The sequence below is a fragment of the Mustela nivalis genome (genome assembly GCF_964662115.1).
Source record: "Mustela nivalis genome assembly, chromosome: 15".
Taxonomy (NCBI): Eukaryota; Metazoa; Chordata; class Mammalia; order Carnivora; family Mustelidae; genus Mustela; species Mustela nivalis.
Genome location: NC_139034.1, coordinates 13,154,713 through 13,170,382, shown reverse-complemented (window position 1 = coordinate 13,170,382; position 15,670 = coordinate 13,154,713). Strand labels below are relative to the sequence as shown.

General features: G+C 38.8%; 1 protein-coding gene across 7 annotated transcripts in view; it reads left to right on the top strand.

Annotated features, from left to right (window-relative positions):
• LNX2 (ligand of numb-protein X 2) overlaps positions 1 to 15,670 on the top strand; it is an 82,453-nt gene that overhangs the window by 43,706 nt on the left and 23,077 nt on the right. For 5 of the 7 annotated variants that reach the window (XM_082700718.1, XM_082700716.1, XM_082700720.1 and 2 more), the window contains one exon: positions 3,061 to 3,573. In XM_082700718.1, coding sequence (XP_082556844.1) covers positions 3,167 to 3,573 — 407 coding nt within the window. In that variant the 5' untranslated portion in view covers positions 3,061 to 3,166. Of the gene's footprint in view, positions 1 to 1,289; positions 1,439 to 3,060; positions 3,574 to 15,670 lie in introns of all 7 variants that reach the window. The other 2 variants (XM_082700717.1, XM_082700719.1) reach the window with 1 other exon arrangement.

The following is a 15,670-nucleotide window of genomic DNA, read 5'->3' as shown; positions in this document are numbered from 1 at the left end:
TGCACAAGTAAATTGTCATCTCTGTGGCCACGCAGCATTCACTGAGCTGCTCTTCTGTGGGAGGTCCAGCTCTTAAGGAGCTCAGTTTAGCGTGAGAAGTAGTATTAGGTGCTGCAGTTAGACTTGCACACTGAGAAGGAATGACGGTGTCCGCCTGGGTTGGGAGTAGAGGGAAGGGGTTCAGGGTTGGAAAGACAGGATCAGGCGTCCTTAGTCCTGACAAAATTCCTACAACTAAGGCTTTCATGAAATACCTCTCCTCTTTCTTGTAATTACTTAATTTGCTCTTGGGTTATTTTGAAGCAAGAAAGAACTAGATTTATCATCCTTATCTCTTACCAAGTAATTATACGTTGTTTGGCATTTCACAAATCATAACATCTGTCTGAACTTCTGTTTATCTTTAATAATGATAATTATAGCTAATACTTACACAGCACCTACGATGTGCTAGGCACTATTTTATACACTCATTTATTATTTTATATGTTCGTTTTTTTCTTTATGTCAGCCCTTTGAAATAGGCACCATGGTTACCCCCATTTTACATTTTACACATGAGGAGGAAACAGAGACATTTAGAAAGGTCACAGAGCTCATTAAGTGGCAGAGCAAAGGTTTGAACCCTCCCAGACTTCCTCCAGAGTATGTGTTCTTCTGTACTTGCGCTGCACAGCCTGGCAGTTCTGCAGTCAGTACACACGAGCACATGCTAGTGAGCTATACAGGGTGATTTTTCACTTAATGTTTGTGTCATGGTAACAGAGGTATCTCGGGGGTGGAAGATAATGCAGTTGTTATTTGGTATTTTAACTGGGAACATGTTATTTTTCCTCATGAAAAGATTTTGTGATAAAGAACTCAAAGTTATTTAGAGATTTAAAAAATAGCTAAAACATAATAGTCAAGAGAAATGCTTTCTTAGTCATTATGTGGGAGGCTTGAATTGCAGTATATTTTCTTGAGGAAAAGAAAAATTAGAATAAACACTATTACAAAGAAAGAAGAGCCAAGGATATGTGAGTTTTCTTGCTGACTGGAATTAGAGTCTGTAGACATTCTGTGTTAAAATACTTTGTCTGGGTTAAATGCTGTTTCTCTCCTTAATCTCACATGCCGTGCACTGAAGTTTGAAAAGTTATGGTGCCCAGAGGGTAAAGAACAAGGCTTGTGGGTTACATTTGCTCTCTTAATGTTGGTACAATAGGAGTTTAGCTCATAGGCTGCACTTGTTATTTTATTTTATTTTATTTTTCAAGATTTAATTAATTAATTTTTTTGACCGGCAGAGATCACAAGGAGGCAGAGAGGCAGGCAGAGAGAGGGAGAGTGAAGCAGGCTCCCTACTGAGCAGAGAACCCGATGCGGGACTTGATCCCAGGACCCCGAGATCATGACCTGAGCCGAAGAAAGCAGCTTAACCCACTGAGCCACCCAGGTGCCCCTCTTGTTATTTTATTAAGTCATTTTTCAAAACAGTGTCTCGAAGGTCAGCCATCCCATTTGAATCCTGGCCACCTGCTCATAAGTCATGGCACCTCTTGTTAACTTTGTTGAAATGTTAATATTGTTTTTCTAATAAATACTCTGGATAAACAAATTGATAAATATGGATGTGTGATGGGAAGAGAATTTTCTCATTGAAACATACGTTGGGAGCATTGACTTGGTGTCTGCCCCTTCCGCTCTTGTGGCTGGAGGCCCAGGTTTGATGATTCCCGCAGCCTGAAGGTGTTGTGCCTCGGATATTTTGACCTGCTGCATACTAGGGGAGCGTGCCAGATGCTCTGAAGCCCTTGAGGCTCCACAGAGGGGCCCTTGTCTGGTTCCATCTGGCCGACACCCTGTCACACCACACAGCAGTGCGCGCTTTTCCCCTTTTGAAAGTATTTCCGACTATAAAGCCAAACTTGAGTTAGATGACCAGTTCTCCTCATCTTTCTCTGTATTCACCTAACAGCCTCCTGTGCAGGGCTTTCTTGGAGTACGCTGAATTTTAAATATTGGGTTTTCTTAATTGTCCTCTCCCTACCTCTCCTGTCTCCTTATTCAATGTAGAGTCATACTAGAGACTGTAAATATTTACTGAAGGGTGACTATAGACAGCTGCTGCGTCTGGAGTTGATTTTTAAGCCCTGGTGCTGCTGGGGAACCTGAGGGCAGCATTCCTTGCTAGAGGTGCATGACCTGGGGGTGGGGGGGTGTGGCTTTGAGAGCCTTCTGTAGTTGGACAGGAGACAGACACACACGCACACACAAACTGCCGTTTTGAGTAAGCAAGAACAGATCAAAGTGTTGAATAATACGAGGTGGAATTATAATTTATAACACATTGTAACAATTTAATTGAATGACAGTGGGCTTTTTCCCTAATGCTATAAAGTAGTACTGCACTTTACGGAGTTTGCACAGATGTTATCTATATATGCTATGTAGTTTATCTTTCTATAATCTGGGCTATAATATTTAAATCATACCTATTTTGAAATCCATTTTTTCCAAACATAGTACAAGGCGAAGGTCATTTTTTTAAATAGACACTGAATTATCCTTGAGACAACATTTCAAAGACACAGCCTTTGGTCTGGCAATGTAAATGCATAAAATGAGAAGCAAAGAACCATGATTGGGATGAAAGATGCAAATGTTTTGCATAATATACCTCAATTTGCATTATTAGCATGCTATGTAGATTAATTGGCTTTAAAAACTACCTTTGAGCAGCGAACTGTTGGAGGATTTCAGTCTGTAAAACGGATTGATTCTCTTAGTCACACCATATGCAGCATCTTTGCTTTTAATCACAAGTTCTTCTTTCACCAAGAATTTGGCAGTGTTGTAGCCAAGTTGTAGCAGGTTTGTAGCAGTTAAGCTTTGCAAGCTTAACCAGCTAGCAAATAAGTTAATTTATTAAGATTTTATGACTAATTCATCACCTGATCTAAATTTTATTTTATTTTTTAACCTAAAAAAGAAGTTAACTAAGTAATATGATATCGATGACTTTTAGCCCCTCTTGACTGATGCTAATTACAGTTGTGGTTTGTTTTGTTTATCTAGAAAAACCTTGATTTTAGTCAGATACATCATTGCTCATCAAAGGAAACCATACGTGAAGTCAAAGTCTAACGTGTGAAGATACAGAAACTGCTTTGGTTGATTCAAAATGGGAACAACAAGTGATGAGATGGTGTCTGTGGAGCAGACCTCCTCCTCCTCCTTCAATCCTCTGTGTTTTGAATGTGGCCAGCAGCACTGGACAAGAGAGAACCATTTATACAATTACCAGAATGAAGTAGATGACGACCTGGTCTGCCATATTTGCCTTCAGCCTCTGTTGCAGCCACTAGACACCCCCTGTGGACACACGTTCTGCTGCAAGTGCCTCAAAAACTTCTTACAGGAGAAGGATTTTTGTCCATTGGACCGGAAAAGACTCCACTTTAAGTTGTGTAAGAAGTCCAGTATTCTAGTTCATAAGCTTCTGGACAAATTATTAGTGTTATGTCCATTTTCTTCAGTGTGCCAAGATGTCATGCAACGCTGTGATCTGGAGGCACATCTTAAAAACAGGTAAGCACAAAATATAAAGGGAAGAGAAGTAAAGTCTAGGGTTTATAAAAAGGTTGGTCAAACCAAAACTTGCTGAAGAGTACCAAGACATCAGTAAGTAAATGGACAAATCAGATACAAGAGATACACAAATAAGTTCTGTGGAACAACATTTTTACATGACAATTTATCAAATACATAGATACAGAAACTACAGTGAAGAAGTACCTACTTACATTTTTGCTGGTATAACATGAAACGATTACATTCATGTGGGCAGCAGGGTGTAGTGATAGACTTTTTTCCAAGGCAGTTTAGCAGTTTGTTTCAAAAAGTAAATGTGAGTATCCTTTGATGTAGCTTATTATCCTAAGGAAATAATCCAAATGAAGGAAAAATTATGTATAACGATGTGTTTACTGCAGCATTGTGCATAGTTCAATAAATCGGAGTTGATCTAATTAAGAGTAGGGAAGGGTTAAAACTACCATAGTACATCAACTCCATGGGATATTATGCAGACAGCACAAACAGTAATTTGGTTGCAACATGGAAATGAGGGTACATTATTTTATTTGCTAGGATCTTATAAAGAATCTGTGTTCAAGGACTAACTAGACTGAATAAGAGCTAGGGGTTCGAAAATTTAAAGCATTCAATGGGGATTTTTATTCTAATAAAGCTTTTTTTTTTTTTTTAAGATTTTATTTATTCATTTGACAGTAGATGGAGAGGCAGGCAGAGAGAGAGAGAGAGGGAAGCAGGCTCCCTGCTGAGCAGAGAGACCGATGCGGGACTTGATCCCAGGACCCTGAGATCATGACCCGAGCCAAAGACAGCGGCTTAACCCACTGAGCCACCCAGGCGCCCCTCTAATAAAGCTTTCTATTAAAAGCTTAAGTAATTTATTGAGCCAATTAGTGAGTTTTATAATTTGACATTAGTGAAAGACTTGGATTTTAGAATTATTTATACCCTTAGGAAAGGTTAGAATATATCTCTATGCCTTATGTATGAAGAATCTTATAATATGACAGAAATAAATGTATTGATTTCTGGATTTCAGAGTTCAACCACTTGTGCAATAGAAAGCTAGGATTGCTGTGAAAAAGTCACAGTACAATATATGGGGTATCATAGAAGTGATGGAGATTATCTAACTTCATCCTCTCCTTTTACAAATCAGGAAACTGAATCACAAAGATTTAGACCTAGTTAATGGTATAGTTAGGCCTAAACTTCTATACTCTTATTTACAATTCTGATACACTGTGCTGACTTGACCACAGGTCCAATCATGTTCCTTACTACTACGTGGTAGTAAGTTTCCTGTAGACATGTGTATATGTAGTCCTTCTATTCCTAAATATCAGTTTTATAAAATGAGGATACTCATTAGAAATAGTTAAGATATATGAGAAAGAACAAGATGTTTTTACCGTGTCAGAAACATGAAGATTTATAGAAAAATTGTTTAGATCTAAGCTGTATTATCTAGTAAGAGCTAAGAAAAAGTGTAGGGTAGATACAGAGACTTGTGAAAGTCCTTATGGCCTTAGGTTTCCTTGTGTCCTTGGTCACCAGCAGGTGTAGGATCTGAGCACGACAGCAGAGACCTTGTAGAAATCGACACCAGACTTTTGAATGTGGTGTTCTGGGTGGGTTCTGCTTTCTGAGGTTGAGGAATATCTTGCCTTATTTCTCTCAGTTGGGCTATTCCTTTTAGGGAATAGTTTTCTTTGACTCTTTTACAAATATCAGTTAGAGGATGTTAGAAGAACTTACAAAGTCTCAGTTCAGTTACCAATTATTTTGAGAGCAGTGAGGTAAACGTTGCACGAATTTTTAGGAATATTCACTTAACTAATATGCCTACAAGAATTTAATGTGTAATTGACGTATCATTAGTATTTTGGATCAAGCAGTTTATGTTGGTGATGTAAAAACTTGGGAACAGCACACTGTCCTTTCATTTGCAGATTGGTAAAGGCTAAGCATTCATGTCCAGTTGCAAGTTGCATTTTCCAAGTAAGCTTGTTAATATTTGAGCTACTCATTTTGTCATTTCCAAAGCTTCTCAGGCCTATATAGTGAACGATACATTGAAAAAGGTGAATGATTTGAAAAGATGAGTGACTGGCTTGATATAAACAGCCAAGAATGGTTATTGACTATGAAAAGTAAAAAGGCAAATTACAAAGTGTAATTTTTCTATCCCATTGGAGTAGATATGGGTGGAACAGCTCGACCTTTCTCTAGTTTTCAGTTAAAAATGGTGATGTTAAGTAGTCTCTGCAAGTGGAGCGCAAATTAGAATCTAATGCTGGCTTGTAATTGTCTTTACTAGTCTTTGAATCCCTTTGCTAAAAACTGATATTCAGCTAACATTTCTTCATTTAAATGGCTAGTCTATATTCTAGTATTGGTTGCTGAGAAACTAGCCACCCCAAATATAGTGACACAAAACAAGCATTTGATTCTGCTCATGCATTCTGTGAGTCAGGAATTCAGACAGGGCACAGCAGGATGACTTGTCCCTGTTATGTGTAATCTGGGCCCCAGCAGGGAAGAACTGAAAGCCAAGGACCAAAACATTTGGAACTAGAGAATCTACTTCCAAGATGGTTTCTTCATTCACATATCTGGCACCCTGGTGGAGAAAACCAGAGGTGCTGGCTCAGCTAGGAGAGCCTACAGGTGGCCTTTCCAGCATGGCACCCTCGGGGTATTTCAAGTTTTTATGTGGCATTCAGTGTGGCAGAAGCTAGATGGCTTTGTATGAACTAATCTTGAAGGCACATATTACCCCTTGTGCTGTCACTCTGTTTGAAGCAGTCCACTCAGATTCAATGGGACAGGGGACCTGGGCTTCACTTTGTGATGGAAGGAGGCCAAACATTTGCAGCCATGTTTTCAAACCAACCCAGACAGGCAACCGAGTGATACCATGAGTCACAGAATATGATTATTCTGACTGTGCCATCTCTGCACACAGTCTCACTCATGTGAAAGAAATTGAGAAGTTCCTTATCAACTCAGAATTTCAGGGGCGCCTGGGTTGCTCAGTTGATTAAGCATCTGCCTTTGGTTCGTGTTTGTGTTCAAACATTCTTGCCAGCATTCTTTTCTTATGTAGAATGTAAAAAGCAGATATCTATCTATCTATCTATCTATCTATTTCCAAATCATTTGAGAGTATGAGTATCCAGAATATATAAAGAATTTTTACAACTCAATGAAAAAGCAAGTAACCCACAATTTTAACTGGGTGAAAAATTTGAATAGATATTTCTCCAAAGAAGATTATTTGAATGGCCAATAAACATGTAAATAAATGCTCAGCATCAGTAGTTGATTTTCATAATGGGTTTTTTTTGGTAAGATGTAAGCATCCTGTATATATTTGGATACTAGAACCTTATTAAATGTATGATTTGCAAATACTTTCTTTTCTTCTGTTGATTGTCCTTTCACTTTCCTATGCTCTTTGAAGGACAGATGGGTTTAATCTCATGAAGTCCAGTTTCCCTGTGTTTTCTTTGTTTGCTTATGCTTTTGGTGTCATGGCCAAGAAATCAAGGCCTAATCCAAGGTCACAAAGATTTATACCTGTTTTCTTCTAAGACGTTTATGGTCTTTGATCCATTTTTAATTAATCGTGATTAGAGAACATGCTATATATAATTCAGTCCTTTAAATTTAATTAAGGCTTTTTTTTTTTTTTTTAATGACCTAGCACATGGTCTGCCCTGGAAAATGCTCCATGTTTACTGAGGAAGAATGTGTTTTATGCTCTTGATGGGCGGAGTGTTCTATAGATGTCCCGTTGGGTCTGGTTGATTCATAGTGTTCTTAAAGTCTTTCCCTGTTCTTCTTTCCCTGTTCTTATCTAGCTATAGGGTTCAATCCATTATTGCAGGTGTGGCATTGAAGTCCTGAACTATTATTGTTGAATTCTTTATTTCTCCTTTAATTCTGTCATTTTTTCCTTTACGGACTTTGCATGTCTTTTGTTACTTACATTTATAATTGTTATAGCTTCTTGATAGATTGAACATTTTCATTGCTGTAAAATGTTGGTTGGTAGAAACTGTTTTTTGTTTGTTTGTTTGTTTGGCAGACAGAGACATTACAAGTAGGCAGGGAGGCAGGCAGAGCAGGAGAGGGGAAAGCAGGCTCCCTGCTGAGCAGAGAGCCTGGTGCAGGGCTCAATCCCAGGACCCTGAGATCATGACCTGAGCCAAAGGCAGAGGCTTAGTCCACTGAGCCACCCACGCACCCCTAAAAACAATTTTTTGTCTCAAAGTCTGTTTTGTCTAAAATTAGTATATCTACTCAGCTGTCTTTAGGTTATTATTTGCATAGTATACCTTTTTTTCTTCTTTTAATTTTGACCTATATGTGTCTATGTATGTGTCTGTTGTAGACACACTTACAGTTGGATCTTTTATTTTTTTAATGCATTCTGCCAATCATTAACTTTTCAGTGGAGTATTTAATTTATATTTAAATATATTTATTATATTATTTATATTTATAAATTTATTATATTTGTTTATATTACTGATCAGGCAGGATTTATGTCTGCCATTTTGCTATTCTGTCATTTTTTTTGTTTCTCTGTTCTTCCATTACTTCCTTCTTTTGTATTTTAATGTATTTTCTAGTATTCCCTTTTAATTCCTTCATCATTTCTGTTTACATATATATTTTTAATTGTTTTCTTGGTGGTGGCCCTGGGATTATAATTAACATCTTAATTTATAACAGTCTAGTTTAGATTAATACAAACTTAATATCACTAGAGTACAGAAACTTAGCTCATAGATAGCTTGCTTCTTCCCGATTTTTTGTGCTGTTGGTGTTATACAAATTACATCTTTATTCATTATATACCCATCAAAAGAATATAATTATTTCTTTTTGCAGTTGTCTTTTAAATCAGATACAATAAAAAAGGAGTCATGAAACCAAAACTACTTTTTTTTTTCAAGATTTTATTTATTTATTTGACAGAGACAGTGAGAGAGGGAACACAAGCAGGGGGAGTGGGAGAGGGAGAAGCAGGCTTCCCGCTGAGCAGCCCCATGTGGGGCTAGATTTGGGAACCTGAGATCATGACCTGAGCCCGAAGGCAGCCGCTTTACAACTGAGCCACCCAGGCGCTCCCCAAAACTACTTGTATGCTTTTATGTTTGTGTAGTTACCCTTACCAGCGCTCATTTCTTCATGTGGATATGAGGTACTAAGTACCTTCCATAGCAGCCTGAAAGACTTCCTTTGGTGTTTTTTTGTAGGGCAGGTCTGATAGCAACAAACTTTTCATATGGGAATGTCTTTGTTTCTCCTGTTTTTGAAGGATGTTTTTTCTGGTTATAGGCTTCTTGGACAGTGTTTGTTTAGCACTTTGTGTTTACCACAGCCTCCTTGCATCCATGGTTTCTAAAGAGAAATCAGTTGTCAGTCTTACTGAGGTTCAGATGTATGTGATATGAGGTATTTTTCTCTTGCTGCTTTCAAGATTCATCAAATTCAGCAAGATTTTGGTTATGTCTTTAGATATTCTTTCTGCCCTCTTCTCTCTCAAAAATGACATATGCCATTTTTGTGGGGTTCCAATTCTCCATATATTAATACTCTTGTTAGTATCTCAGAGGTCCTTGAGAGTGTATCCTTTTTTTTTTAATCCTCATTGTTTTTCTTTTTGTTCCTGAGACTGGGTAATCTCTATTGACAGATCTTCAAGTTCATGGATTCTTTCTTCTGCCTGTTCAAATGTGTTGTGAATTCATTTTATTTATCATACTTTTAAACTCCAGGATTTCTATTTGGTTCTTTACTATAACTTACATTTCTTTATTGACATTTTTATTTGGTGAGACATCATTCATATGTTTTCCTTTAGGAATTTCCTTTAGGAATGATTTTGTATGTTCTTGGAACATATTTGTAATGCCTTATATAAGTCATTGTCTACTAAGATCAATGTCTAGGCTTCTACAGGAATAAGGTTTCTGCTATTTTTTTCCTATATATGGGCCATACTTCCTTGTTTCTTTGTATGTCTCTTAAGTTTGAACTGAATGCTAGACATTTTTAATAAGGTCTCTGAACATAGAGATTTCATCATTTTCTTTGAATAAATGCACTCCAGATTGCTACAGAACTTTGACTAATTTCCAGAGCTCAGAAAGAGTTGGTTCTGATGATTTTTGCCAGAGTCCTCATTCCTTTATGGAAAAGAGGCTTTTCAGACATACTTTGTGTGTGTGTGTGTGTGTGTGTGTGTGTGTGCATTTTTATTGGAATTTTAGTTAAGATATAGTGTAATTTTAATTTCAGGTGTACAATATAGTGATTCGGCACTTCAATACAACACCCTGTGCTTATCGCAAATGCCCTTTCAGTACCCATCACTTATTTATTTTTTATTTAATTTCTAGTTAGTTAACATGTAGTGTAATAATTGGTTTCAGAGTACAATTTAGTGATTCATCACTTACATATAACATCCAGCACTCAACACAGCAAATGCCCTCCTTAATCCTCATCACCCATTTAACCAATCCCCCACTCACCTCTCTCCATCAACCCTCAGTTTGTTCTCTGTCATTAAGTCTCCTGTGTTTCACCTCCTTCTCTTTTTTTTTCCCCTTTCCGTATGTTCCTCTATGTTTTGTTTCTTAAATCCCCTATGAGTGAAATCTTTTAATCTGACACTATTATATCTTAAATCAAATTAGTTCAATGTAATTTTCTTCCTGAAGAGAGCCAGAATAGTGGGAATACAAGTATAACCTTCAGGAGGAAAGGGAAATTTGGCTCTGCTTGCTGTACAAACCTTCTGGCTTTATTTAAGAAATTTAAAAGACACACCAGTATACAGACATACCTCCATAGGGCAGTATAGCCATTCAGCCTATGGCAAGTCACAGTGTCCTTTTTAAGGGGCAGCACCCTGTCTCAGAGCTCCCTTTCTGACCACATTATGTCAATACATGCCTACTCCCATCTAATTAAATGTTACATGCATTTCTTTTTTATTTGTATTCTTTTTTTCCCCCAAAGCATTCATTTAATCATGAAACAGACATGGATACGGTAGAATCAAGAAAAAGAGTGAATCAAAACCTTTTCACTTTTATTAAAAAGATTTTGAAAATGAGATCTTTATAAAATGTCAGTACCTTCTATATGTTATACCATAAACCTCTACTTCTAAGTAGGAGACATAGGCCATTTACAGCAACCATCTTAATGTGTAAAATAATTCTGAATTCTTTCTATAAAAATGTTTGGTGGGGTGCCTAGGTGGCTCAGTGGGTTAAAGCCTCTGTCTTCAGCTCAGGTCATGATCCCAGGGTCCTGGGATCAAGCCCCTCATAGGGCTTTCTGCTCAGTGGGGAGCCTGCTTCCTCCTCTCTCTCTGCCTGCTTCTCTGCCTACTTGTGATCTCCGTCTGTCAAATAAATAAGTAAAATCTTAAAAAAAAATTTAGTTAAAATATGAAACACCTTTGCAACAAAATTGGCAATGTAGCTTAAGTAAGATTTCAGAAGAGTCCCCTGGGAAAAAAAATGGGAATGTTTCCTTTTGCCAGATGAACTCTAAACAGTTCAAGTTAAGATGCCATAAATTAGACAAGGCTAGAAAGGAGCTTCGTGTTACTAGAAAAGAACAGCATGTAATGTGTACTTCTTCCATGTCAAACTGACAACCACGTAAAAACAATGACTTATCATACGTAAGAAAAGTAGAATATGTTCTTCAGAAGGAAATGATATTCTGAGATAATTCTTTTAAGCAAATCTCTTATTGAACTCTTGAATAGCTTCACGGAACATTATCACAGAATGGGCAGAAATCATTTCTATGATGTTAAAGGATTCCTTTATTTTAGATACCCTCCTTAAATAGAAACACACATCAAGTATCAACACTTGTAAAACTGATCCTCTGAATTCTTTACTACCACACAGTTCATGGCTGCATTTGGATGGAAAGGTTTAACTCATGCTAATCTGGACAAGCCCAGGTGGGGAATGATCTGGAGTCTTAGCAGATACTCTTGTCCCTGGGCTCCTGGGTGGGACCCAGGACACTGCTGCACACTGCTGGTGGGACCCACCTGGGTTTTCTGCTTCCTGCTGACACACTGAGTATTGTAATGGTTTCTACAGGCCTTCCAAGTACCACACTTGAATTTCGGTTTCTTTTCTTTTTTTTTTCTTTTGTTTCTTTGTTTTTGTTTTTCCCAATTGCGGATTTTATGTTCACTTCTTTTTAATGTCTTTAACTTTACTTTTTCTCATAGGGAAATCTACATCATGTTTTCACTCTCATTAGAATCAGAATCACCCTCAGATTCTTCACCGGATGCAGAGTCTAGATCAGAGCCATCTGCACTGCCGCCACTGTGGGTCTTCCTCTTTCGTATTGCAGTGTGCACTGCTGCTTTTCTTTCTTTCTTTTTTTTTTTTTTTAAAGATTTTATTTATTTATTTATTTATTTGACAGAAAGAAATCACAAGTAGATGGAGAGGCAGGCAGAGAGAGAGAGAGAGGGAAGCAGGCTCCCTGCTGAGCAGAGAGCCCGATGCGGGACTCGATCCCAGGACCCTGGGATCATGACCTGAGCTGAAGGCAGCGGCTTAACCCACTGAGCCACCCAGGTGCCCCACACTGCTGCTTTTCTTGTCCCTGAAACACCATGAAAATCCCCTTCCTCCAGAATCTTACCCAGATCTAAATAACCACTGGCTCTGCAGCAGTTGGAGCTGTGGGGAGACTTAGTCATTGTTCTGTTTACTGTTGCCCCATTTTCCTTTGCGTTTATCTTGAGCTTCTTCTGCGTTCCATGGTGACATTTCAAGTTGCTTCACTGGTAAATCCAGTGTGACTCTTAAGTCTCCCCAGCAGAGCTTGTCATCCAATGCCATCCTTTTCTAGGGGTTTCTCTTATAGCGGAATGTCTTCATTCTGGAGACTCTTCAGTTTAGGTTTTGATGTTTCTCGTTTTAACTCCTCTGGTAGTGTTCTAGGCTTCTTATTTAAAAGTGCAGTTGCAGAACCAAAACCATCACCACTGTCGGAGTCCTGAAACTATGAGTAATTGACTGTTTGTTATGCCTCGTGGGCCATTGCATGGCCCCCTTCAAGACAGGAAATAGGTAATTTTCAAAGTCTTGTTGACGGCAGTGTGGTTTCAGTGCCCGCTCACAACCAGACACTGGAGCTCTGCTCCCCCTGCCACCAGCCTTCCAGTGATTACCAGCCATCCTGGTTCTATTTATTGTTGATATTTCCTGTACTAGCCTCCTGCTACATTGACCTACCTGCTTGAATGATCCAAGTTATATCCCCAATGCCAGTTGTGGTTTGTGGTGGTGTTGTTAAATGCTCCATTTAAAAAGATGCATTGATTTTGTTGTTTGTGATTTTTGTTTGCTTTTTAATTTTCACTAAGAACTTTCTCATATTCTCTGTGCTTCTGGACACCACTATGTGGAACAAATTCACTTTGCCCTAGAAAAAAAAACTCTGTAAGAATGAATTTAGGAAAGGCGCAGTTGCCTCAGTCAATTAAGTTTTCATCTCTTGGTTTCGGCTCAGGTCCAGATCTCAGGGTCCTGGGATCAGCCCCTCATCGGGCTCCACACTCAGCACAGAAGTCTGCTAAAGATTCTCTTTCCCTCTGTCTCTGCCCCACTCTGTCTGCCCCTCCCCTGCTCTCTCTTTGCTCTCTCTCTCTCTCTCAAATAAATAATCTTAAAGGAAAAAAAAAATGAATGAATTTAGCATGATGTAGTGGAAAGAGCAGATGTATTTGGCATCAGCTCTGAGTTTGTTTGGATTTTGACTTTGCAACTTAATAGCTGTGGGACGTTGCCTTAGTTAAGTGTCAAGTTTCCCATCTGTAAAATAGGGATAACAGAGTGTTTGTGAGGATTCAGTGAAATGTGGTATGTAGAGGTATTTCCACGGTGACTGGCACAGATTAGACACTCAACAAATGAGTCTTCCTTTCTCTTTTAGTTCCAAATGTTTACAGACTGGAGGAACCATGGCTTCGAGCTGTCTGTGGCCAAGAGCTTTTTTCCAGGCCTGCTCTGATTTACTCATTCCCTAACTGTCTTTTAAAACAGTTCTTTTGAGGTATATTTCGCCGACCATACAACTCATCTGTTTTTAAGATGTGCAAGTCAGTGTTATTGAGGATACTCCCTGAAGTCTGCAGGCATCATCACAGTCGAATTTTTAGAACATTTTCAGAGAAGCCCATTCCCATTGCAGCCATGCCCTAGATGCCCAGGTTGTGAATGGTCTGTCCCAATCCTCATTTCCCCTCAAGCCCAGTAAGTTTTAGTGTGCAGTTTTTTTTTTAAATTTTATTTTTATTTATTTGAGAGAGAGACAGTGAGAGAGAGTATGAGCAAGAAGGTCAGAGAGAGAAGCAGACTCCCCATGGGGCTGGGAGCCCGATGTGGGACTTGATCCCGGGACTCCAGGATCATGACCCGAGCCGAAAGCAGTTGTCCAACCAACTGAGCCACCCAGGCTCCCCTAGTGTGCAGTTTTTAATAGAAGGCATACACGCTGTGAACAGAAATGCTTGTACCATAGTCTGGGCTTCTGCCCTCATCACCGAAGGTGTTCTCTCTGAGGTTACCATGACCTTTTAACTGCCAAAGCAAAGTAATGCTTTTTGGGTCTTATCTCATTGGCCTCTTTCATGGTATTTGCACTACTGGTCATTTTTTCTTTGTTGACACTCTTGCCTCCCTTGTGTAGTTTGAAGTCTTTCTCTCATCGTCTTCTCCTGGCTAGTTGTTCTGTCTCTGTGTGCACAGCTGCCCATCTGTTTAAAGGTGGGTGTTGCGCAGTCCTCTGTAACCTTCCTGAGTGCTGGATGAATGCGTTCTTCCATATTTCTCTGTGATATCGCATGAAATACCTGTCTTTAGTCCCTCTTAGCAATTTGCTGTCCCATTGGGATGTAAGGATACCTGGTTCTTTACTTTAACAACTTCAGGGTTCCAGTTTTAAATTTATTCTTGGATAAGATAAGAGGGGCTTTACAGTTACTTAGTTTGTAGGATTTTGTCGTTGTTAGCTAGGCTCTTTCCCAGCTGTGCACATTCTGCTTATGTTTCCTTCCCACTTCCTGTTCCTAGTCTGTTTCTCCATCAAAGACTGGCTGTTACGCACATGGATACCAGTGTGTGATATGCATTTGGGGAATACCTATATTTTTAGTCTCAAGTATGTTTTTATGATCCGGTTTTTGTCACCAGTTTTTTATTGAATGAAATAGTTTTAAAATGCATTTCTCATGAAATCTACTTACTTGACAAAAATCATTTTTCTCAGTGATACAATATTCCAAGTTACTTGTCAGGTCCTTGCAGGAACATTTCCTGGAGTGCGGCACAACAGTGCAGAAGGCAAATCCTTTGTCCTCTTTCTTAATAAGGTGATGAGGAAACCGGGAATGAGAAAAAGCTGAATAAAGAAATTCCATAGCAATCTTTTTCAAGAACTTGAAACCCACAACTTATCTTTAGTTTGTGAGGTGAATTTATTACTTTTACAGCTAAGGGATAGCTTCCAGTTTTCAATAAATTAATTCTATACTTGATTTTTAATGAAATTTGAGATTTTAAAAAATATTATCATTGAATGAAGTCTGCAGTCCTAGACATAAGATTGCCACCCACCATACGCAGCCTCTTGAGCCTTTGCTCTGCTTTTCTGCAAGTGGCAGAGCCTCACATGTATTGCTTCTCACTAATAAATGAATGTGTACCCTTGGCCCTGAGAGTGGAAGGAAACAGTGTCACTCAAGGTCCAAGTCTGGATGCAGGAGCACATTGTGGAAGAAGACTGCTGTTTCCACTCCTGTTATGGAGTTAAATTGTCCCTGTGAAAAGGGGGTTATGCAATCAGGATCTCAGAATAGTATTTGCAGTGTACCATCAACTGTGCTGGTATATTTCTGGGACTAGTATATATCTGAATACAGGTTTTTATTGAAGTATTTTTTGAGACATGCACGAAGCCACTATTTGTGCCAACGCCTGTTTTAAGTTTGCTACACAGTGTGGTAGGAACTTAGTTT